The sequence below is a fragment of the Sminthopsis crassicaudata genome, chromosome 2 (assembly GCF_048593235.1).
Source record: "Sminthopsis crassicaudata isolate SCR6 chromosome 2, ASM4859323v1, whole genome shotgun sequence".
NCBI classification, from domain to species: domain Eukaryota; kingdom Metazoa; phylum Chordata; class Mammalia; order Dasyuromorphia; family Dasyuridae; genus Sminthopsis; species Sminthopsis crassicaudata.
This window is the reverse complement of record NC_133618.1, coordinates 370,451,422-370,474,905: the sequence shown is the minus strand read 5'-3', so window position 1 is coordinate 370,474,905 and position 23,484 is coordinate 370,451,422. Positions and strand designations below refer to the sequence as shown.

General features: G+C 32.9%; 1 protein-coding gene across 4 annotated transcripts in view; it reads left to right on the top strand.

Moving 5' to 3' along the window:
* Nucleotides 1-23,484, top strand: part of MARK3 (microtubule affinity regulating kinase 3) — a 125,296-nt gene that overhangs the window by 80,013 nt on the left and 21,799 nt on the right. For all 4 annotated transcript variants that reach the window (XM_074291192.1, XM_074291191.1, XM_074291190.1 and 1 more), the window contains exons 7-14: nt 8,652-8,708; nt 9,253-9,489; nt 9,679-9,798; nt 11,404-11,503; nt 11,839-11,951; nt 12,442-12,595; nt 17,897-18,114; nt 20,133-20,236. In XM_074291192.1, coding sequence (XP_074147293.1) covers nt 8,652-8,708; nt 9,253-9,489; nt 9,679-9,798; nt 11,404-11,503; nt 11,839-11,951; nt 12,442-12,595; nt 17,897-18,114; nt 20,133-20,236 — 1,103 coding nt within the window. The remainder of the gene's footprint in view (nt 1-8,651; nt 8,709-9,252; nt 9,490-9,678; nt 9,799-11,403; nt 11,504-11,838; nt 11,952-12,441; nt 12,596-17,896; nt 18,115-20,132; nt 20,237-23,484) is intronic.

The following is a 23,484-nucleotide window of genomic DNA, read 5'->3' as shown; positions in this document are numbered from 1 at the left end:
CGCTTGAAGTTGGTCTTCAAAGAAGAAAGTCATGTTTGACAGTTTCCTCAACCATACTTTTTCCTAATAGAAGAATCACTGAGCTAACTTTTGTTTCATAGTTATATAATTCTATGTCACTTTGAATAAATTCAGCTCATATTTCCTTACGTTTATACTTTGTACAAAGATTATTTTTAAAAATTGAGGTATTGATAAGGCCCTGGAATAACAAGACCTGAGTTCAATTTTAAATTTCGCCTTACAGTAGAGTCAAGAGAGCATCATACATAGCAACAGCAAGACTATATGATGATCAATTCTGATAGACTTGGCTCTTTTCAACAGCAAGGTTGATTCAGGCCAATTCTAATGGACTTAAGATGGAGAGAGCCATCTGCACCTAGAGAGAACTGTGGGAACTGAATGTGAATTACAACATTGTATTTTCATACTCTTTTTGTTGTTTGTTTTCATTTTGTTTTCTCCCTCTTTCTTTTTGATGTGAGAATCAAATAAGTAAGATCATTGGAAAGCACTTAGCACAGTAAATGCTATATGAATATTAGATATTATTAATGTATATAATCATATACTTATTTCCTGGCATCCCCATCAGCTTTTAATTTTGTGATATTTAACAAGGGGGAAATAATTATCAGAGTTGTTTTAAATTGAATTTTCTTTGATTATTAAAGAAGGTAAACAATTTTAGATGATTTGTATTTTTTTCATTTCAAGACCTGGCTGTTCCTACTCTTTGACTACTGGGTTAGAGAATGTGTTTTATTATGATTTTTTTTAGTTCTTTTTATCCTGTTTCTCAGTGTCATCTATGGACCCTCAAGAGTTTCTGAGACAGGGGCAGTTAAATGATGCAGTGATAAGATTGTCAGCCCTAGAGTTAGGAGAACTTGAGTTCACATTCAGCCTCAGACACTTGACACAATATCATACTTTAAAATGTTATCACTTTGAATTTCTAATATGATAAATAATTTCATAGGTATTTTTCTCATGTTACTCTTAACATATCATCACCCTCCCAAAAGATACTTCCTATATTTTATATTGTTCACTATGGTTTTTGAAAATTTTGCCTCTTTTCTCCAGCTTTTTAAATAGGAGTATTGCTCTGCAATTGGGCTCTTTTTTTTTTTTTTTTTTTTTTTTTTTTTTTTAGTTTTTCTCTTTGATTCTTTTCCTTCTTCCATTTTATTATCCTTGAAACTCTCTTGTAGGCATTTCATTTTTCAAAACATAGTTAATTTTGCTGTCTTATCATTTTATTGATATTCAACATATCCGCTTTTGTAAGAATTAGAAATAATAAGAATTATTATCAAGACTTATGTATGTTGACCAGAGACATATACATGCATGGTGTCCCAAAAACTTTGATGGAGTTTTAAGTTATTAAAGTTTTCCTTTTTAAGTTATCACAGTACCAAAATTTTTGTGGTTAGTCATTCAGTTGTGTCAGATTCTGTGTGATACTATGTACCATAGCATACCAATACTATCTAGGGGATTTTTTCAATTAAAAAAAAAAATACTGGAGTGGTTTGCCACTTCCTTCTCCAGTAGATTAAGGCAAATAGGTTAAATGACTTGCTGAGGGTCATGAAGCATGAAAATGTTTGAGGCAGGATTTGAACACAGATCTTTTTGACTACAGACTTAATTTACTGTTACCTACCTCCCTAAACCTTTTGGAACCTCCTCTGTATATACAGAATGAGTACATGATGATTAAGTATAAGATAGCAGGGAGTAAGATGATAAAGTATTCTAAGAGGGTGTAGAAAATAGTGTTTAAACTGTATCTCACAAGCAGGCATTCTGTAAAGCTGAAAATGGGAGGATCACATTCTGAGTAGAGAGACCAGTTCAAAAGCACAGATGGGGAGATAGATTGCCATTTATTAGAACAGAGAAAGAATCTTTCTGGACTGTCAGGTACAAGAAAAAGGGAAGTATGAAGGAAACCTAAAGAGAAGAAGGTGCTTGAGTGTCAAATGAAGAAGATGAGAACTAAGAAGGCTTTTCAGATTTATCAATTAAGAAACACTGATAACTTTGCAGATGGCAGTTTTGAATGATAAGATCAGAGATACAGAAACATCATATTGCAGTTGTACTTTTCTAGAGTGATCTTTTAATCTTCCACTAATTGTTCTTGTATTCTGTGCTTTATATCAGTGATTGTATTTTGTTTTTGTTTTTAGAATTCCTTTATTTTCTTAAAAATTATGTACTCAAATCCAGACTCTTAACTAACCATGCATAAGATGACCTTTTCTGTATCACTTTCTTCATATTTTCTTATGACATTGTGAAAATACTAATCTCTGTGAGGGTTTTGAAGATTATATGATATGTATAAAGTATTTTGGAAAACTTATTTCATTAAATTGTAGTAAATAATAATCTTCATTGAAGTCATGTTTTAAATTCTAATGTTGATGTGGAGGGGACTCATTTCTTCTATATCTATGCAAGATTGCAAATGCTGGATGGTTTTATGTATGTGTGTTGTGTGTGTGTGTGTGTGTGTGTGTGTGTGTGTGTGTGTGTGTGTGTGTGTGTATCTCCTCTTATCCCTCTTCTTTTCTCTAACACTATAAGCTACAGATCTCTAACTCATTCTTCAAAGTTTAGGTAACTTGTAGTCTTTTCCATAGAGCTTTCCTTGATTCCTCCTTCCATCCTCAACAAAATTCTAGATTTAAAGTTGTAAACATGATTATAGATTGTCTTTTCTTAGGGCTTCATTTTACAGATGGGGAACCAGATTCAGAAAATAAAAAATTTCATCCTTATCCCCAGAGTACCTTGACATACATCTCTTCCTCACATCACATTTTTTCCTTGCATTGTGATTCTATATCTTCTAGATTACAAATTTCATGAGAACAATGGCTGTCTGATTAAAGTTCTCATAGCACTTTGCACATAGGCATTCAATGAGTGCTGAATAAATGAATGGTTTTGAAATGCTTGTACTTACGACTATGACTAGCATTCTAGAAATTCACTTGAGATAAAATAATGATATTGCAATGTAAAGATATTGCATTGTAAAGACCTAACTTAGGAATCATTCCGACTTTGAACTCAGTTCGAGTTCTGCTTGAAACCTATTCAACACTTATCTTTCATCCTGAGGCAAAGCCTAAGGAAACTGTTTTCTCTGAATATGCTTGTTAATGTGTATTTAAGTGCTCCCTATTAAGATATAGATATATAACTGCATAAAGTTCAGAATAAGTAATATGATTGGTAGAGTGGTAAATTCATATAATCCATTATAAAAAGCAATTTAGAATTATGCCAAAGTAGCAGCACTTTTCAATTGCAAAAATCTAGAAACTAAGGCATATACCTATCAATTGGAGAATGAGTAAATAAATTATATAGTATACAGATGACACAGACTATAAGAAATAGTGAATAACCAGTAATAATGAATACAGAGAATCACTGATTCAAAGTAAAATAAGTAAAACCAGGAAAATTACATTCCCACTGACTATTGCAGTGAATATGGAAAGAACTGAACAGTAACAAAGCAGTTGAAACTGAATGCTGTGAAATTAAATGACCAGACTTAACCCTCAAAAGGAGTTATTAAGAAGTACCTTCTTTCTTGGCAGAGGTAGAGAAGCATGGATATAGAATGTTAATTTCAGAATTGCACTGTGTTTGATTAGTCTTACTTAAATTAAGTAGTTGTTTTATTTTTTTTTTCTTTATTGTAAGGGAAGGTTTTCTGAGGGGGAAGAGAAAAGAGAAATACAATGGGAAAAGTTAGAGGGTTTTTTTTTTTTTTTTTTTTAAGATAAACTTTTATTGGGGGGTGAAGTGCAGTGGATGGAACACCAACTCAGGAAGACCTGAGTTCAAATGTGCCCTCAGACACTTAATACTTCCTAGCTATGTGATTCTGGGCAAGTTACTTAACCAGAATTGCCTCAGCAAAAGATGTGTGTGTGTGTGTGTGTGTGTGTGTGTGTGTGTGTGTGTGTGTGTGTGTAAATTTACTTTTTTTACAAGTTTATTTGAGATTAGAAAAGTAAGATAATCCCTTCTCTCAAGGAGCTCACATGGAGACTTATATGGAGAGAACACAAATAAGAGGTTTCAGATATGATTTAAAAAGAAAGTTTCATGGTCCTTAAAGGATAGCAGCAAAGTATGTAGTAATTTGTAATTCTTCGGTCATGTTGAATTTTTTGTTACCTCATTTGAAATTTTCTTGGCAGATATATATACCTCTAGCTCATTTTACAGGTAGGAAACTGAGGGAAACTTGCTCTGCCCAAGATCACATAGGTTAGAAATGTCTGAAGCCAGATTTGAACACAGGAAAATAAGGTTTCCTGACTCCAGGCCTGGCAATCTATCACCTGTGTTATATAAGTAGTAATATATGTTCTTTAATATTATTTGCATTGATAAAGCCAAATCCATGTTTTATATTGAACCATTTAACAGTGCCAAGGAGTTTGGTGACATCTTTCTTCTAGTTTTTAAAACACTGGCTGCTAAGGAGGTGTTGTCTATAGCACCAGGGCTTATCTCTACAAAGAATTTCTTAGATGATGGCTTTGGAAGTTATATGAGGGTGCTAAATTGGGAGGGCTCATCTATTCACTCTTGAGTCTGGACTGTTTTCATTTGGGTTTGGAGGTGGTGCTTTGAGTTAGCTGGTGTACACTGCCACCTTCTGTCTTTGTTAGGTTGTTTTGCTGGCTTAACTAGGCTGGCTTGCCCATCTTGTGGATAGCAATTAATCAGCATTTGATTGGCCTCTTTTCCACCAGGGTTTGGTTCTGTGACCTGAAGAACTGTCATAGCAGACCATAGACTTAGCTGACTATTGATAGCAGTTGTTGTTGATAGTGAGAATGATGGGTCCATTCCCCATGAGGAGTGTTTCCCTTAATGATGCCTGCAAGTATCAGTTTGGATGCAGAGTTAGTGATCAAACAGGGCATATTATGAACTCTTAGACTCATGTTTTCTAGCCTACCTCTCTGATAGTTGAAGGGATAGCAATTATTTGACCTGTTATTTTGCTTAAGAGTGCTTTATATGTCTTTCTGTTGCAGGATTACATTCCCAGTTGTTTTTCTTAGATTGACATGTTTGGATTACTTGAGTCTATACATCATAGGTTTTGGAGAGGAAAAAGTGGCTGCTAATTTATATAACTTAGCAAAAATATTCTGTTTTAGATCAAATTGTATCTTAGAGATCATTTAATACAATCCCTTTATTTTGTAGAAGAGAACTGATGCCCCAAATGACTGATGGCCACTCAGAGCCAGGACTGAAACCCAGATGTCTTTGTTACTGTTCCAGTGTATTTTTAATTATACTGCACTGATATAAATTGAGATCTTTGGTGGGCAAGGGCTGGAGAGCCCCTGATGTGAACTGTGTTTCCTTTAATCTGTGGGGGAAAGGTGATTGGGATCTCAAACTCTCCCCTAGGAGGGGCACACCCTCTTGTCCATAAAGGAAACTCCCAAGATAAGGGATTTCATTGAATTGAATTGAAAATCAGTCTCCCAGATTCATCCAGTGATAGGGCCCCCTTTTCTCTCCCTCCCCACTTGAGACCAAAGATCAAAGCAGCCCCAATATACCTAGCTGTATACCCAGATGTTTCACAAAACTATCCTATCACGATTCTTTGCCCACTAAGAAAGCTTTCTTCTTAGTGCAAATAAATCCCCTTTTGCCACACACTTTGGGTTTTTTCTGCAGATACATTGACCAGAGGGGATCTCTTACCCTCAATTTTTGCACTCCATCATCACTTCAGTAAGTAACATACTAATGCTCTGTTGGTGGAGTTGTGAATTTAATCTAGCTATTCTGGAAAGCAGTTAGAATTTGGCCAAAAGAGTGACTAAACAACCCATGCCCTTTTGACCCAGAGAGTCTGCCATTACTAGGCATACAGCTCAAAGAAGTAAATGATTTAAAAATAAATAAATAAGCCACCTCACATATTCCAAATTATTTATAGCTTCACTTTTTGTTCAAGTAAATATTTGGAAACAAAGTAAATACACATTGAATGGGGAAATGACTGAGCAAATCATAATAGATCATGAATGTATAGGAATCTTATTGCTCTATAAGAAATGATAACGAAGAATACAGAGAAGACTTATGTGAATTGATACAAAGTGAATTAAGCAGAAGTGGAAAAAAATACATGATAGCATTATAAATGGAAGAAACAGGAACAAAAGTAAACTGAGGAAAGGGGAGGAGAGAAAGAAATTAGCATATATAAGTAATTTCCTGTACTAAATTCTTTTTACAAATCCCATCTCATTTGATCTTCACAACAACTGTGTGAAGTAGATATGATTATTATTCCCATTTTGTAGTTGAGGAAACTAATAACAAATGGGTCAACTGACTTGGCTCAGCCTAGATTTCAACTCCTGCTCTTTCTTAACTCTCTAGGTTCCTTAAATGGAACTTTGTGGCCCCTGCTAGATTTATCCCTAGGCTATATGTTTTTAGGGGTTGATTGAGGTCATTCTTGCTGTGTCTTACCTTAGAGTACCTAGTTTTAGAGTGATGGATCTTCAGGGTACACTATAATGTGTCAGGATAATTTTAGGAATCTCTGAACCCTTCTATGGAAATTCACACTATGGAGTATCTTCTATTTTCCTCTATAAGATATCTTCTTATACCAGTTCGCCCTCTACTTCCCCTTCTAGTGTAATCCCTGGGCTCTTTGTCTCAATCCTTACTGAAGCTTACTGCTGACTTCCCTATTGTTTTTTTGTTTTGGGGTTTTGTTTTTTTTTTTGGTTTTTTTTGAGAGGTGAGGGGAGTTGGGTGCAGTTTTGGAATGGAAGAAGTTATTTATAGTTTCTTATTAGAATTATTTATTATCTAATCTGTACAAATGTCAGGTTTATGTTAGATTTTTTTTTTTTCATTCAGTCTGCCTACTGCTTGGTCAGAAACTTCAACATTAATCTTTTTTCAGTATATTGGTTTGTTTTGATTGCTTTTTACCCCAATTTTATACTTTATTATTATAAAGGATGACTTTCTAGGAATGGAAGGTATACAATGAGCAATAAGTAAAGACAAAAGTATATTTTATCCAATTTTTAAAAGCAAATTGTCCAAATCACTGGTTTTGTGGTTGATGTGATTTTTCTAATAATAGTTATAACTTATAATCATTTATTTTTAATATAAGTATTGTTCATGTGATAACCAAGATGAAAACCAGCAATTGAGTCATTTCATTCTCAGTTTAGGAATAATGTGGATAATCTGATTTAGGCAATTTAGAACTACCTGCCTGAAAACTATAGGCATCAGTGAAGAGAAAAAAATTTAGTCTAAAGAATACTAGACTTGTTGATGAGGTGTAGATTATGAGATTGAGCAATCCCCTCTGGTTAGAGGCGCAGGTCCCTTGTGAAAGCATTTGCAAACCTGAAATCTGTGTGGCAAAAAAGGATTTTTTGGGACTGAGAAGCCAGCTTACTAGAAAAATTTCTTTAGTGGGCAAAAGGTCCTGTTAGGAATATAGCAGAGGTTAACATTAAGAAGAAATATCTTCACCAGTGGGAATGGTCTGTTAAAACATCTGCAAAATGTATATGGTCATGTAGCTCTATATACATTGGGGTTTGCTTTGATCTTTGGCCTGGAAGAGAGAAGGGCAACTCCTAAGAGACTGATTTTCAATTCAATTTAAAATTGAATGAGAGTACTTAACTAGAAGTTTGAGCCACTCAGAATTGTTTGTAGCATCAAGGGTGATTGACCAAGATTTCCAATTGAATGAGACCACTTAACTGGGAGTCATAGGCTTTTTCCAGAGTTTGAGAGTTCCCCCTCAAGGGACACAGTTTACTTCAGGGTCCCCCAAAAGATCTCAGTTAATGTCATTGTCATAGAATTGTTTGGAGACTTGACTCCAGCCTTAAGTAAGTCACTTTACTTCTCTGATCCTCAGTTTTCTCATCTATGCAATCAGTATAATGATTGCATTTCCTGTCTTAAAGAAACATTTACAAAAATATAAAGAAAAGAGCACCAGTCCCAGAATCCGAAGGACTTGAATTCAAATTTGTTCTCAAGACACTTATAGCTGTGTTACCCTGAGCAAATCACTGAGCTCCTAATTGCCTCAAAAGTAAACAAGAGAAAAAACTCAAAGATATAAAGATAAGTATTTTTAGTTGTTATTGAAGTAAGTATGCCTTGGTAGAGTCATCACTGGAATCATAAGACAAACTTTCTCCAAGCCGATATCGCCACTTCAGATTGAACTGGAAGTTTAAGGACAAAGCCAGAAATGACATGCTTCACTTAGGAGTAAGGAGAATAGTAGTAGAGAGAAAAACTTAAAGACTAATAGGTTAAATTTAATATAATTAGACCTAGATTTAGATATCTCAAAAGAATAACATATAAAAAATGTTTTGTTTTGGTTTGTTTGTTTTTTTTTTTTTTTTAAGATCCGGTGATATGTTTAATATTATGTAAAGTTTTCAAAATACCAATTGCAAAGGTGTAATAATGTTTAAACTTTTAAGTATTGACTTGTTAATTATTAATCTCATCTTCAGTGATAATTTAACCAAGCTTTTTTTTTTTCTTCTGCCATCCAGATAGTATCAGCAGTGCAGTACTGCCACCAAAAGCATATTGTTCACAGGGATCTTAAAGTAAGTAAAAATAATAGTATTTGGCTATTGAGTGAGACTTTGAGTGAAATATATTGGTACACTGATTATCTTTCCTAGTTGTGCTAATAAAAAGTAAATTGCCACTTAAACTTTAGTTTTAAATAAGAAATTTAATTTATGTGTTGATAATTATGAGTGCCATTTTAGTGTTTCAAAAAAAAAAAAAAAGAAATGATGTTAAGCATTTTATGTAGTGATCATATAGTTTGTAGTCATTATTTGATACTAGCTCAATAAACAACTGCCTGACTTTATTTTGACAAGACTTGCCTATTAGTGAAATTGTTAACATTGTTCAGATACCTGTTTTTCATCATAAGCAGAGCCGTCAGGAATTGAGAGGCTAATTCTTTCTCTATATATCTAGTACCTAGTATATATTTAATCGATATTTGTTATTGATTTACAGATCATCACTAAAAGACTTTATTCTAAATTAATACCTAGTTCTAAATTACTTATATCAGTAATTGTATTATTTATTTATTAAGACTCTCATTTTTCCTCAATGTTTTTCTTCTAGGCTGAAAATCTATTACTTGATGCAGATATGAACATTAAAATAGCAGACTTTGGTTTTAGTAATGAATTTACTGTTGGAAATAAACTGGACACATTTTGTGGCAGTCCTCCATATGCAGCTCCGGAACTCTTCCAAGGAAAAAAATACGATGGACCTGAAGTGGATGTTTGGAGCCTGGGTGTTATTCTTTACACTCTTGTGAGTGGCTCTCTTCCTTTTGATGGACAAAACCTAAAGGTATATAAATTAATTTCATTTTTACTATGAAAATTTCATCAAAATTAGTGATGTTGCCAAATGTCACCAAAATAATTTTTTTAAAAGTTTATATAAGCTAAATAATTGTAAAATTGAATTACTATAATAGTGTATTATCCTTTTAACCAATCATTGATTTACCACTCTTTTAATCTGATTTCTCTAAAGGAACTGAGAGAGAGAGTATTAAGAGGGAAATACAGAATTCCTTTCTACATGTCCACAGATTGTGAAAATCTCCTCAAACGTTTCCTGGTGCTAAATCCAACCAAAAGAGGCACACTAGAGGTAACTTGCCAAAATGAAAAACATAGGAAATGAATGTTCTTTGTAATATTTTTAGAGCTTTACTTAACTTGTCCAAAATAATTTATTTCTGAAGACTTTCAACTTGAGTTATTTAAAAGGACCAGAGAAAAGCAAATATATTCTGATTTTCCAAAAAGGGAAGAGTTGAGTTAGCAAATAATAAGCTAATGAGCTTGACTTCAGTTTTTTGCAATATTCTATAAATATTAAGGTAATAGGTAGTAAACATTTAAAGAAAGGAAGTAGAAATCACAAAAAGCCACATGACTACAGCAAAATCAGGTTATGCCAAACTAACTTCATTTCTTTTTTTGATGGGATAACTCAAATTAATAGCACCAAGGAAATACTGTTGCTAAATTTACCTAGATTTTTGTGTTGTTGTTTTTCTAAGTTAATAGAATCTTTCATACTATTCTTGTGGACAAGTTAAATAGATATAGAATAGACACTGGTACAGTTTAGGTGAATTATAAACTGGTTCGACCTAAAGATTCTTTACTGGCTCAGTATCCACTATATAAAAGCAATCTTCAGGAGATTATCCCAGGGATTTTTTTTTTCCTTGAATTTAATTCTATCTAATATTTTTATCAATAACTTGGATAAAGGTATAGATACCATACTCATTGAAATTGACAGCCAGGTGGAATAGCCAACCCAGATAAAATCAGAAAAAAAATCCTCACTAGGCTTGAACATCAAATCAAATATAGTAAACCAAATTAATAGAGATAAATTTAGTCTTAAATTTGGATTAAAGAAAATATCAACTTTATAAAATAATCAGCAATACAAAATAAAGGTAGTATTCATGGTTAATTAGTAACACATTTGAAAACTCTGGGGGTTTAGTGTACTACAAGCTCAGGGGGAGTCAGCCTTATTATATGGGAACAGCAACAAAAAAGCAAAGAAAACAACGACCACATTAACCCACCCCAGCCCAAACTAACAAATTCTTAAGGCTGCTTTAAGAGAAGCATAAGTCTTACACGGGAATGGTCACACTTTACTCAGCCCTGGGTAATACTTCATCTAGTATATTATCTTCATTTCTGGACACATATTTTGGAGAAAGCATTGATAAACGAGAGCATAGCCAAGATGGCAAAGATCATCCGTGTAACAAGCAACAAAAGAAACCAAAAGTGTTTATCTTAGAGTAGAAGACATAAAGGAGGTATGATAGCTTTCTTCTTCTAAAGACTGTCATTCTACTTTGCTTCAAAGGTAGTAGAGAGCCAATAATTAAAGCCATTTGAAGGTAGGATGGGCCACCTTAGGAAGTTGTATTTTTTACCAGCCCAGAAGCCCAAAGGCAAAGTCTGGAGCATATGTTGTATATAAGATTCTTGGTCAAGCCAGATGGTTTTGGAGCTTCCTTCACAGAATACTTTTGAGAGAATGGCAGATTAAGAAAGTATAAAGCATTTTCCTCTTGAGTTTTATGTAATGAAAATAGAACTTTAGAATTTCAGAGACCTTATGAATAATAAAGTAATTGAAGTGTTACTGTAATTTTGTTTTTGTTTTTTACTCTTCTCCTTTTGAATGCTAATCAGTAGTTCACTTTTTTTGTAGCAAATCATGAAGGACAGGTGGATCAATGCAGGGCATGAGGAAGATGAACTTAAACCATTTGTAGAACCAGAGCTAGACATCTCAGACCAGAAAAGAATAGGTAATTTTATTTGAGTTGGTGTCTCTGTCTGTATCTTTGTCTTTGTGTGAGTATGGGGATGGACTGCAGTTCCAGAATGATTATCTGAAGGTAGGATTTTTGGTGTGGGTGTGGGTGGGGGGGGGTGCATATTTATTTATATTATATCTTTATAGATATGTTGTATGTCACTGATATTCAGGAATATATGTGAACTGCATTAGCAACATCTAACTAGAATAACTAGTTAAATATGCATTCATTTAAGAAAACGTATAGTCTTTTTAAGTCAAGGGAACGTTTTTATCCTGAAACAAAATATTTTATTATATAAATTTTCTTGCCCCTTCTTTTAGATATTATGGTGGGAATGGGATATTCACAAGAAGAAATTCAAGAATCTCTTAGTAAAATGAAATATGATGAAATCACAGCCACATATTTGTTGTTGGGCAGAAAATCATCAGAGGTAAGAAAGGAAAGCTGAAGATATGTATTGTGATTTTTATTTTAGTTTGGTAATTTTTTAAATGTGCAAATAATAGTCATTTCAAATCCCATGCCTATTATTCCTCTTTAATTAGTTACCTTTTTTAAGGCAATAGCTCGTAACATTGAACATTGTCTTAATCTTTCTTTCGTAAAATATCTATAACTAATATTTAAAAACAATTTCATTTATTCGCTGATTATGGGAATGATATATATTTAACAAATGTATTTATTTTCTGCTTTTGACAGCAAATTTTGGAAAAGTATATTACACCCTTCTTTTTTTACCTTTGAATGACCAACATAAATATGTCTGTAATTTTAATTTTCAGCTATGATTTAAACATCTAACTAAAAGAGCTGTATTATGCGAGGTTCAAGTTTATATTTTAATAAATCATTTGTATTTGTATGTTTGTTGTTGGTTTTTTTTTTGTTTTTTTTTTTTCCCTTCAATTTTTTCCTAGCTGGATGCTAGTGATTCAAGTTCCAGCAGCAATCTTTCACTTGCTAAAGTTAGGCCAAGCAGTGATCTTAATAATAGCACGGGACAATCTCCTCACCACAAAGTCCAAAGAAGCATTTCTTCAAGCCAGAAGCAAAGACGATATAGCGATCATGGTGAGTGATAATAGTGAGGAATATTCTTTTTTTTTTTTTTTTTTAATGGTATTTTATTTTTCTAAATACATGCAAAGATAGTTTTCATCATTTATTTCTACAAACACCTTGTGTTCCAAATTTTTCTATCTCCCTTCTCCCTCTCCAAGACAGCAAGCAATCTGATATAGGATGAAGAATATTCTTTGCTTTTTCTTTTAAAACAGGAAGACTGATCATGACCAGTGGTGATACAAAATGCTACAAAAATTTTACCTCACTACCTAGCAAGGTGCCTTTTCCTTTTTGGGTGTGAGTTCCTATGTTTTCTAATAAGTCCCAATACAACTGAAGCTCAGGTTCCATTACCTGAAGTGTCTTAAATTTGGTCAATCTATGCAAGTTGTAAGGCATGTCATTATAAGGTTGGCTACCCATCCTCATCTTTTTTTTGGCCACACCAATCAGGAACACTTATTTTCTAATTTTTGAAGGGAACTGAAATCTCATCAGTAGACAAAACAACTGCACTGATGAAATTAAGATATTTGACATATGTGAATAATAGAAGTTCTATAACCCAAGTTACATAGTTTAGGTTTCTAAATTCCCCAGGCTATTTATGTGTCTGGATGACTTCTGCATAAATACACTTAATCATGTAGGAAATCCCCCTATAAAATTTAAGAGGTCAAATGTATGGCTGTTCCTTCCTGATTTAATGTTTAATGAATAGCTCTTCCAAAAGCCATCTCCTTTCATTTTTAAAGCAACTACTGTATACAAGGCACTGTGCTAGGAACTGGTGAAATAAAAACCTAAATGAGATACTCTTCTGACCTCAAGGAGCTTACATTCCATTGAGGAAAATAGTAGCTACATAATACATATATAGACATAAGGAAAATGAAAAGCGAATAGTTCTGTGAAAAGCAAGATGATCAGGAATTGACCTCATAAAGGAAGTTGCATTTTAGTTAGACTTTGAAGGAAATTAAGGATCCTAAGTATAAGGAATGCCTTTTCAGAGGAACTGAGAGAGAAGATAAAATGTTTTATGTTAAGAATAGCAAGGTCACTTTGGCTTTGTAAATAGAAGTAATGTTTAATAAGCCTAGAAAGCTAGGTTGGAGTCAAGTTGCGAAAGTCTTAAATACCAGTGGAGCTGTATTTGGCCCTAGAGGTAAATGGAGAGTCACGATGTTCGTGATCAGAGGAGTAACATGGTATGTTTTAGGAATGTTACTTTTGACGCTGTGTAGAGAATGGTTTGGAAAGAAAAATACCTTTAGGGGTGGAAGCTATGTGTATAATAGTTATATTATGTGATCTCATAATTGTGTTTATAAGTGTACATGTATATCACCTGGTGATACACACACACACACACACACACACACACACACACACACACACACACACACACACACACAGATTTATGTACACACATACAGATGAGAGGTGATGAAGTCCTAAGTTAAAATACTGGCTGTCAGTGGAAAGAAGAGGATACATGGCAGAGACACTGCAATTGTTTGGATATGTGTGATACGGGAAAATGAAGATTTGTTCATGCTTTACAGGTTGTAAAAGGATTTTTTTAAAAAGAGGAAGTTGATTAGAAAAGTGGATTTTGGGACAAAGATGTTTTCTGTTTTGACTCAGTGAGTTTGATGTGCTTTCAGAATATTCAGTTGAAATGTCTTATCAATACTTAGTTATTCAAGACTGGAGTTCAGAAGACTATATTTGACAAAAGCATTTTTTGTTTAATATTTTGGTCTTCTATATAGATTACTGTCTTTTTATGTGCCTTTTTTCAAAGTGTCTTAGCTCTTGAGAGGAAGGGACCAAATATATTCAAGTTGATTTTATATAATGTCTAAAAATGTCCTATAAGCAAAGAAGCAGTTGATTATGCTATATATTTATAATTTTAATGATACTGAAAAAATGATTGTATGGGTATTCCAGGACTAATTAAAATATCTCCCTTCCCCCCTTTCAAAAAAAAAAGTCAAACTATAATGTGTATACAATTTGTCTAAATGCAATGTAAATATTACTCATCATCTTATAAGGACATGAACATTTTTTATAAAAATTTGAACATTTTCTCCTGGTTCTTGGCCCTTGTAGTTAAATCTTTGCCAGAACTACAGAATCGGAATTTTGAATCTTTTCCCTTACCTTACTTCTCCCTACCCCTCATCATGGAATATCATCGATTTCAAATTATTTACCAACTGGGGCAGCTAAGTGGCACAGTGGATAGAGCACCAGCCCTGAATTCAGGAGGACCCGAGTTCAAATGTGGTCTCAGACACTTAACACTTCCTAGCTGTGTGATCCTGGGCAAGTCACTTAACCCCAGCCGGGGGGGGGGGGGGGGGGGGGAGAAGGATTATTTACCAACTAAAATAAAACTTCTGAGCCACATTCAAGACTCAACAACTTTCTTGCTCAAATTTTAAGTTTTCAACTTTATCTTCTACCACTCCTCTTTCATATATTTTACATATATTTTAGCCAAAAAGGACAGTTTTTTGTTCCATTCTTGTTTTGAATCTCCTTGTTTTGGTTTGGCTATTCTCTGTTACAAAAATGGTTTCCCGTTACACCTCCCAATATCTATCACTTCTTGATCAACTTTTTTACAAACCTAACTGAACCTGGCTCACAGGTGAAATTTATCTCTCTCCCAAATTTTTATAGCATTTTTGCTTATGCTGCACTCTTTGTAACATCATAGTTACTTATGTATTCATATTTTTTCTCCCGTCAAATCATAAGCATCTTGAGAGCATGGTATGTGTTATATTGGCATTTGTATTTCTAGCATCTGGCAGTTTCTTGCATCTAAGAATCCATTGAATTAGAGCTTAGAAGATCTCCTGATATAACCTCTTTGCTATTCAGAAGGGGGAAAAAAAAATAGCAAAATAGTGAAGTGATCTTCCCAAGGTCAACAGTAAATCTGATGGCAAAACCTGAATTATGGCCTTGTGATAGTCCAGTGTTTTTCCCATATATATCATTCTTTCTTGTCATCGTGATAATTTTTTAATCTGTATTTTTATTATATAATTTTATAGCAATAATCCTACCTAGTCTAAAAGGAGTATCATATATATATACATTTTTTAATTTAAAAAAAAACTTAATAGAAAGTTGACAAAATTCAGTCAGTTCTTCTGTACAGTTGCTTCCCAGAGCACAAGGAGTTTCACAAGCTGAGAAAGGAGGGTAGGCCTTTAGTAGTGCTGGTATTTCTGGCTTTCAGGCTGGAAAGAAAGCAGTCAGTTAGTAAACATGTTAGGTACCAGCTATGTGCCAGGCATTGTGCTAAATTAACTAGGGATATAGATATGAAAAAGAAAGTCCTTTCTTATAAGCGCTTACAATCAAAAAAAAAAAAAAAAAAGAGAGAAGACAATCCACAAGAAGAACTGAAAAGGGGGGAAAAAAAAGCCTTTCAATCAAAAGGGCAGAAGGTAGTAAGAGTACTCATGATGTTTAAACCCAGGCTGATGTAATCTCACAGGATGATGAGATTCCTGGGGATTTCATGGAGTGCATCCAGTCCAGAGGAGTTTAGCCGAGTGAGTTTAAAAACAAAAATAACCCAAAATCTAAGTATAGGCTTTTAGGATAAATGCCTTTTACAATTTATCTAGCACAAAGTTATATTTTAAAATGTGCATCTAGCCTAATACCTGAGTGAGTACTCACAGGCAAATGTCTTTTCTTTTCTCTTGACCCCAAACTAAATTATGTTAGCTTACATATACTGGTTTCTAAAAACAAATATTTAGTTTGTATGAAATGAAAATTCTCATTTCTTAAAATACTAATTTATATTGAATTCTAATTAAATATTTGTGATGAATGTAATTCAGTGGCTAAAATTATCAAAGATATTATTATAAAAGGTGGTACGTATAAACTTTTGCTGATTGATTACAACCTAAACTTTACTCTTAGCTTCTAATTTTTGCATTAATTTTAGTGGTTTTATTTTTGCCATTCATAATCTTAAGTGAAGCCAGATCTTGCTAACTTTTTACCAAATGAAAAATGTCATAGTTTGGGAAACGATTAATAATTACCTCAAAGTTAGATAAAGTTACATTAGGACAGCTAATTGGTGTCAGCCCTGAAGTTAGGACTTCAGGAGTTCAAATCTGGCATCAGTCACTTAATACTTCTTGGCTGTGTGACCCTGGTGGGCAAGTCAATTAACCCCAATTGCCTCAGCAAAAAAAGAAAGAAAAGTTATGTTAGGAATCTTCAGATATGGAAAAGGACATATAGCTAAGAACAGTGTTGCCAGTAACTACTTTTTTTAAGTTTTATCAGTATTTTACTGGAGGGTTAAATGGTGGTTTTGTTTCAGATCTAATAAATTTAATTATGTTTTTTCAATAAAACTTTTTTTATTCATTTAGTTCAACTCAGGTATTCTTGATTTAGAATATTATAGATTTGTGTAGTGCTCTAAGAGTTATTACAAAGTACTTTTCTTAAAACAGACCATAAAAAAGACATTATCTCTATCCTCTATTTTTATAGGTAAGGAATCTGAGCCTCAGAATTAGAATAACTGTCCAGATATTCACAACTAATAAGAAATAAACCCCAGGGTGTGAACCCAATTTGCCCAATACTATCATATTGCCTTTTAAAACATGGTCATAATGTTTTCATTTTTCACCTCCATAAAATTAGAATGGTTAATTTTCCAAATTATTTGAATTGAATTCTCTTCTACTGCTTAAGTGAGCACTGGCTCTTTTGATGCCTTTTCCTGCTTTAGTGAAACACAATTTCATTGCATTACATTGTTAAATTCAAGGTAAAATCTAAGACAACTTGAAGGAAACATTTTGTAATTGTGTAATACTGTTCTGTTCCAAAAGGTGAAGGCCTCTCTTGTACAAAAAAGGATGTAATTCAGGCAAATTTCCAAGGTGAACCCATTGCTTCTGCATGATTTTGCGTGCATTAGGATAGTTGATTTGTTATGACTACAGTAACATCCTCCCAAGATGTTTTCCAAAGGACAGCTCCAGAAACTTCTCAATTGTGAGATCTTTTAAGGAAAATTGAAAATTATGAACAAGTAGATGCCACCTAATTTAGATTTTATTTATGGAAAAATTGTCTATCGGGGAACTTCATAGAGGATTTTACTGCATTATCTTTTTTTTTTTTTTTCCTTTGAAATAGCACTTTCTTGCCCTGCTTGTTAAGTACTCTTATTTTCAACAAGTCAATAGTAGAAAAATCTGTTCTAATTTGAACAAAAATTCTGTATTTTAGCTGGACCATCCATTCCTCCAGTTGTGGCATATCCCAAAAGGAGTCAGACCAGCACTACAGATAATGACCTCAAAGAAGAAGGAATTCAGCCAAGGAAATCCAGCAGTAGTGCTGTTGGAGGAAAGGGATTAGCACCAGCTAGTCCCATGCTGGGTAATGCAAATAATCCAAATAAGGCAGATATTCCTGAACGGAAGAAAAGTGCCACTATTCCTAGTGTAAGTCATGCTTGTTCAGTAGTAGTGCTTTCTTTCTCTAGTAAGGAGAGTTTAAATACCTGTTTAGAACTTTCAGGTTTTTGTCCAGGAATTAATTTTTTTTTTTTTTCTTTTCTTTTTTTTCCCCATTTAATATAACAGTTAACCTTTACCTCTTACAGAAACAGAGTAGTACTATAGTGAAAAAGAAGTATGCATTTAGTCATAAACCGTGGATTCAAATCCTATTTTTAATACTTTATGTGTAACCTTTTGTAAATTAGTTTGCCTTTCTGGATTGATTTTTCTAAGCATATAAATTTCTAAATTTAGAAGGGTCCTTTGAGGTCATCTAATCCAAATGCATCATTTGGAAAAGATACTCAGTGAAATTAACAACCTATAAAAGCTGTCAAACAGATTTACTGTGTAACCCTGGAGGCAGCTAGGTGGCAAAGTAAATAGAATGTCTAAGCCTCAAATTAGGAAAACTCATTTATCTCCCTGAGTTCAAATCTGGCCTCGGACATTAACTATATTTAGTAACTGTGTGAACCTAGACAAATCATTTAATCCTGTTTGCCTCAGTTATTTCATCTGTAAAATGAGCGGGAAAAGGAAAATGGCAATGTACCCTAGTACCTTGGCCAAGAAAATCCCAAATGGAGTCCCAAAAAGTTGGACACAACAGGAATGTTTGAACAACAATAACAGAACGATAGAACCACGTACTGATGTTTCTATACCACTACTAGTATGGCTCCAAAAAGCCTAATAAGGTGATTATTAAAGAAAGGAACACAAAATATCTCTTATTTTTGAGTTTTTAGACAATTTTTTTTCCTACTGGGAACAAGACTAGCAAATTAGCTGATTTTGTAAAGTCATACTCATATGTGTACATACAAGTGTATTCTGACCTTTTCCTGGTTTTGTTAACTTTTGTTTCCACCTCCTTAGAGCTCTAGCTTTGTATACTAAATACTTTAATTTTATCGGTAGTCTCATTTCATTGACTATTATAGTTAGTTGAAAGATTCCTTAGAGAATATCTACTCCAATTCCCTCATTTTATAAATACAGAAAATACATCATAGAGAGAAGCAGTGACTTAAAGAAACGGCCATAGTTACACTTACCAACTGCCTTCTTTCACACTCCCCATTTCTCTTGAAAATGCTTCTGTGATAGTTAGTTCTCCATATGTAATTCTTTGTAGAGAAATAAAAGTGAGCATTGTTTTTGTTTCTTTTTATTTATTTTGTTCATCTTTCAATCATTAGAAAGTTATATTCCATGCCTTCACACCAGATAAGGTGATAACAACTCAAAACTCACTTATTTACTATTTGATGAAAAGTGTTTTTATTTTTAAGAAGTGTCCATTTATTCTTATATTTACCTTTTCATTGTCCTCCTTTTCTTCAGTAATTCATGAGTATTCATTGATGATTGTGACTTTTACAAATTGTATTTTATTGTAACACCTGGGATGATTTGGAAGTTCTGTATGAAAATTATTGAGGGCATTTTTCAAGAGGGTAATAATAATGAGCAAATATTGTTCAATAAAGGAACAATGGTAATGCTATTCTAAAGTATTATGTGAGCCCTCTTTGGTCCTCAGTTTCCTGATGTGTAAAATGAGGGAATTGGACTATGTGATCTCGAATTTTCCCTCTAATCTCTGGTTCCCAGTTATTTAGAAATATTTGATTTTATATTATCTTTGAATATATGTAATTTTAAAACTCATTACAGAATTTTTTTGGCTTTATTTTTAATGTATTTTACCTGATTTTTTTTTTTTAAAGATTCAGAATAGTCCTGAGTTTTCATTTATTCTTCTGCTGTACTTTGTCTACTGAACAATTAAATCTAAGAAAGATAATTCTGTAGTATTTGGAGTATGTTTTTGAGAATATACCATCTTGTAGTGAAAAACAATCATTTCTTCAGAAATAATTATTTTTATAAACTCTACATTAATAAATTGAGCTTTTCTTAGTAAGAAAACAAATGCTTTTCTTAACTTTCAGAATAATTCAACATCTGGTGGGATGACACGACGAAATACTTACGTTTGTAGTGAAAGGACTACTGCAGATAGACATTCAGTAATTCAGAATGGCAAAGAAAACAGGTATGAAGCTTTTAAACTATTGTCAATGAAGTATAAATGTCTCATGGTTTTTCTGCTAAAATCATTGTGTGTTTGTGTGTATTTTTCTTTCCTTGTTGTGATTGGTATTTTTAAAGGAAAAAACCTCCTAATCTATCAGTTTACTTAATCACAAAAACACAAAAAAAAAAAAAAAAAATTGTAAATTCCTTTCATAGTTAGTCAATCAGTTATAAAAAGTAGATTGCAGACAATCCAACTAAATGAATTAATTAAAAAGAAACTGGGTTGTGGTGCAGGAAGAACATTTTTATTTCCAACTATATTAGGCAGTGTAGTGACAAAGGCCACAAGTAGAAGAGTAAGGAATTTGATGCAGGACATGACTATTAGGTCATGTTAGAGAATTAAGAGGTGAGTGTGAATTGTGGTAATATGAGGATAATTAGCCAGAAAACTTTGAAAGGTGAACAAGAGAAATAAAAAGAAACAAAACCAATGCTCACTTCTATTTCTATACACAATTCAAAACTAAATTTGTTCTAGAGAGCAACTGGAGAGAGCATGTTCAGTCCACATACATGTATTTTGATGCTTATTTAAATTATATAATGAAATGATTTCATTTTGAAAGTGAAACAAGGCATCTTTTTTTTTTTTTTAATTCTTATGGGATGTTGAGGATTTAAAATATTGAGAATAAGCATCTCTTTGGCACTTTTTTATTCTAACTTCTTTGGGAATATCTTGTAGAAAAAGAGATTCCTATCCTTAAAGTGTTAATCCCTTCTTACAGTGACAAATATACACAATTAAAATAACTTCCAGATATTTTTTAACGCTAAAATTTATATGATATGCAAACTGAGTGAATATGAATAGTAAAGGAACATAAATTAAACTTTTTTTTTTTGTGAGAAAAACAAATTTTATTTTTGAGAAGGGTGAGAATAGGAACTAATATAAAAAGCAATTTGGAAGAGAGTTGCCAAGAGATGAACAAAAATTTTCCACCATACCAAGTACTCATTTTAGAAACCAAAATTGAAATCATAAAAGTCTAATTAAAATGAAATGTTTATTTCTAAGATGCCAAGTAAATGACCCAGATAATGTAGCTTTCCATCCCTAGTTAATTGTTATCAGTGCACTATAACTTGGTCCTTTTTATTATATAAATTCTCTCCAATCATATCTAATTCTTAGGTTTAACTACATTCTTGCTTGTTCTTCTTTGCTGGAATTAATTAATCATACTTGCCTGTTATTTTTATTTCATTTTTAAAACTGGCTCAGTAAATTTCTTAATACCAGAACCAGGCAATTTAACAATAACTGAAATCTTAATCTAATACTCTTTCTCCTCTGTACTTAAAACAAATATTTTATCATTATGTTCTTTTAATCAGCTTCCTATCAGGCACTGATTCCCCAAATCTTACACTAGTTGAATTAACATGGAAGTAAAAATGAATTTGTAGTGCTATAGTATATGAAGTAATAATAGTCCAAAATAAATATCAAATTTTCAGACACTATTCTTGTTTATAGGGTTAATGGACTAGTCAAAGGAAAAATGCATCTTGTATATTTCAAATCTCTTGTAAATATAATTATTTTTTTTCTTTATCCCTGACTCTTTCCTGCATCTCTAATCATGAAAAACTCACATCAGTATTTCAAAAGTTGACATTTCATTTGTGTAGAATATATACTATTTCCCGTAGCAATCCCTCCAAACTTTAGTAGGCAGCTTTCCTGAGTTGCTATGACTGAAAAATTCATCACCTGTTGGCACCAATATTGTAATAGTTCCTAGGTTCTCCCACAGACAGGCTGTGGTTGGGACAATACTGAAAGTTTTTCCAGTTGATAGAATTTACAAAAGCTTATACTTCCCTATAATGTGTTATAGGAATTAGAGATACTTTTAAGCCACAATGAGATGAACAGAATAGCATGTTAGAGTATTGGTAGTGTGGCGGCCAAAAATTCTGTTTGTTCTTTATTGTCATTATTATCATGACAGAAAAGTTTTGTTTAGCACTATGTAAGCATGTGCCTAAATATCATGAACCTCATGAATGCACTCAATTTCAATTATCTATTCTTTTGACATATGTTTTTAATTAATCAGTTTCCCTGCTAATTTATTTTTTTCTGTTATTAAAATTTCATTCTGAAAATCCTTCACGTTTTTTACTTGAAAAAAGTCACCTGGGGCAGCTAGGTGGTGTAGTGGATAGAGCACCAGCCTTGAATTCAGGAGGAAGTGAGTTTAAATCTGATCTCAGACACTTAACACTTCCTAGCTGTATGACCCTGGGCAAGTCACTTAACCCCAGCCTCGGGGGGAAAAAAAGAAAGAAAAAAGTCACCTTATAGAAAATATTGATAAACATTGAATGGAAGTTTATAGTTTGTTTCTCATTTAAAGTGACTATTGTAGAGGTATCATCTTAGGAGTTCTCTGACTGCTTTAGAATTCATAATTTTCTGAAGCTGGAACTTTGTTGAGTTCTGATTTTTCCAAAAGATTCTTTAATTTGAGATTATACTTTTACAAACTATCTTCCTGATGGTTCTTCAGGATACCTGGATTCCAAAGTATTGGTTCCAAATTCTTTGCCTCCTCTGCCCTCCCTTATCCAGCAAGAAGAAAAGAAACACAAAACCTATTATAAATAAGCGTAATTGGGGGGAAGGGTGATATTAGCCATGTTTAAAAAAAATTTTTTTAAGAGAAAAAATATCATATGCTTCAATCATGAGTCATTTGTAGTGAGTCTTTGATCAGTCTTTTGGAGTTAGTACCAAAAAAAAAAAAAAAAAAAAAAAAACACAAAAAACAGTATCATAAAGATAATAATGCTTTTTTTGAACAGATTGTTTTCCTGGTTCTGCTTATTTCACATTACATCAGGTAATATAGATCTCCCAGGTTTTTCCAAATTACCAACCTTCATCATTTCTTTCAACATAATAATATTCCATCACTTTCATATGCCATGGCTTGTTTCCCCAATTGATGGGTATCCTCTAAGTTTCCAATTCTTTGCCAACATACAAAGAGCTGCTATAAAAATTTTTTGCATATATGGACCTTTTTTCTTAGACAGCATGTCTAAATTAAACAGCATGTAATTTGGACATAGTTCTAATTTGCTATTTTTCTTTTTTTCTTTTTAATCTTTTTTTTCCCCCAATTGCATGTACAGTTTTTAACATTAAAAAATTTGGGGTTCCAAATTTACTCCCACCTTTCAATT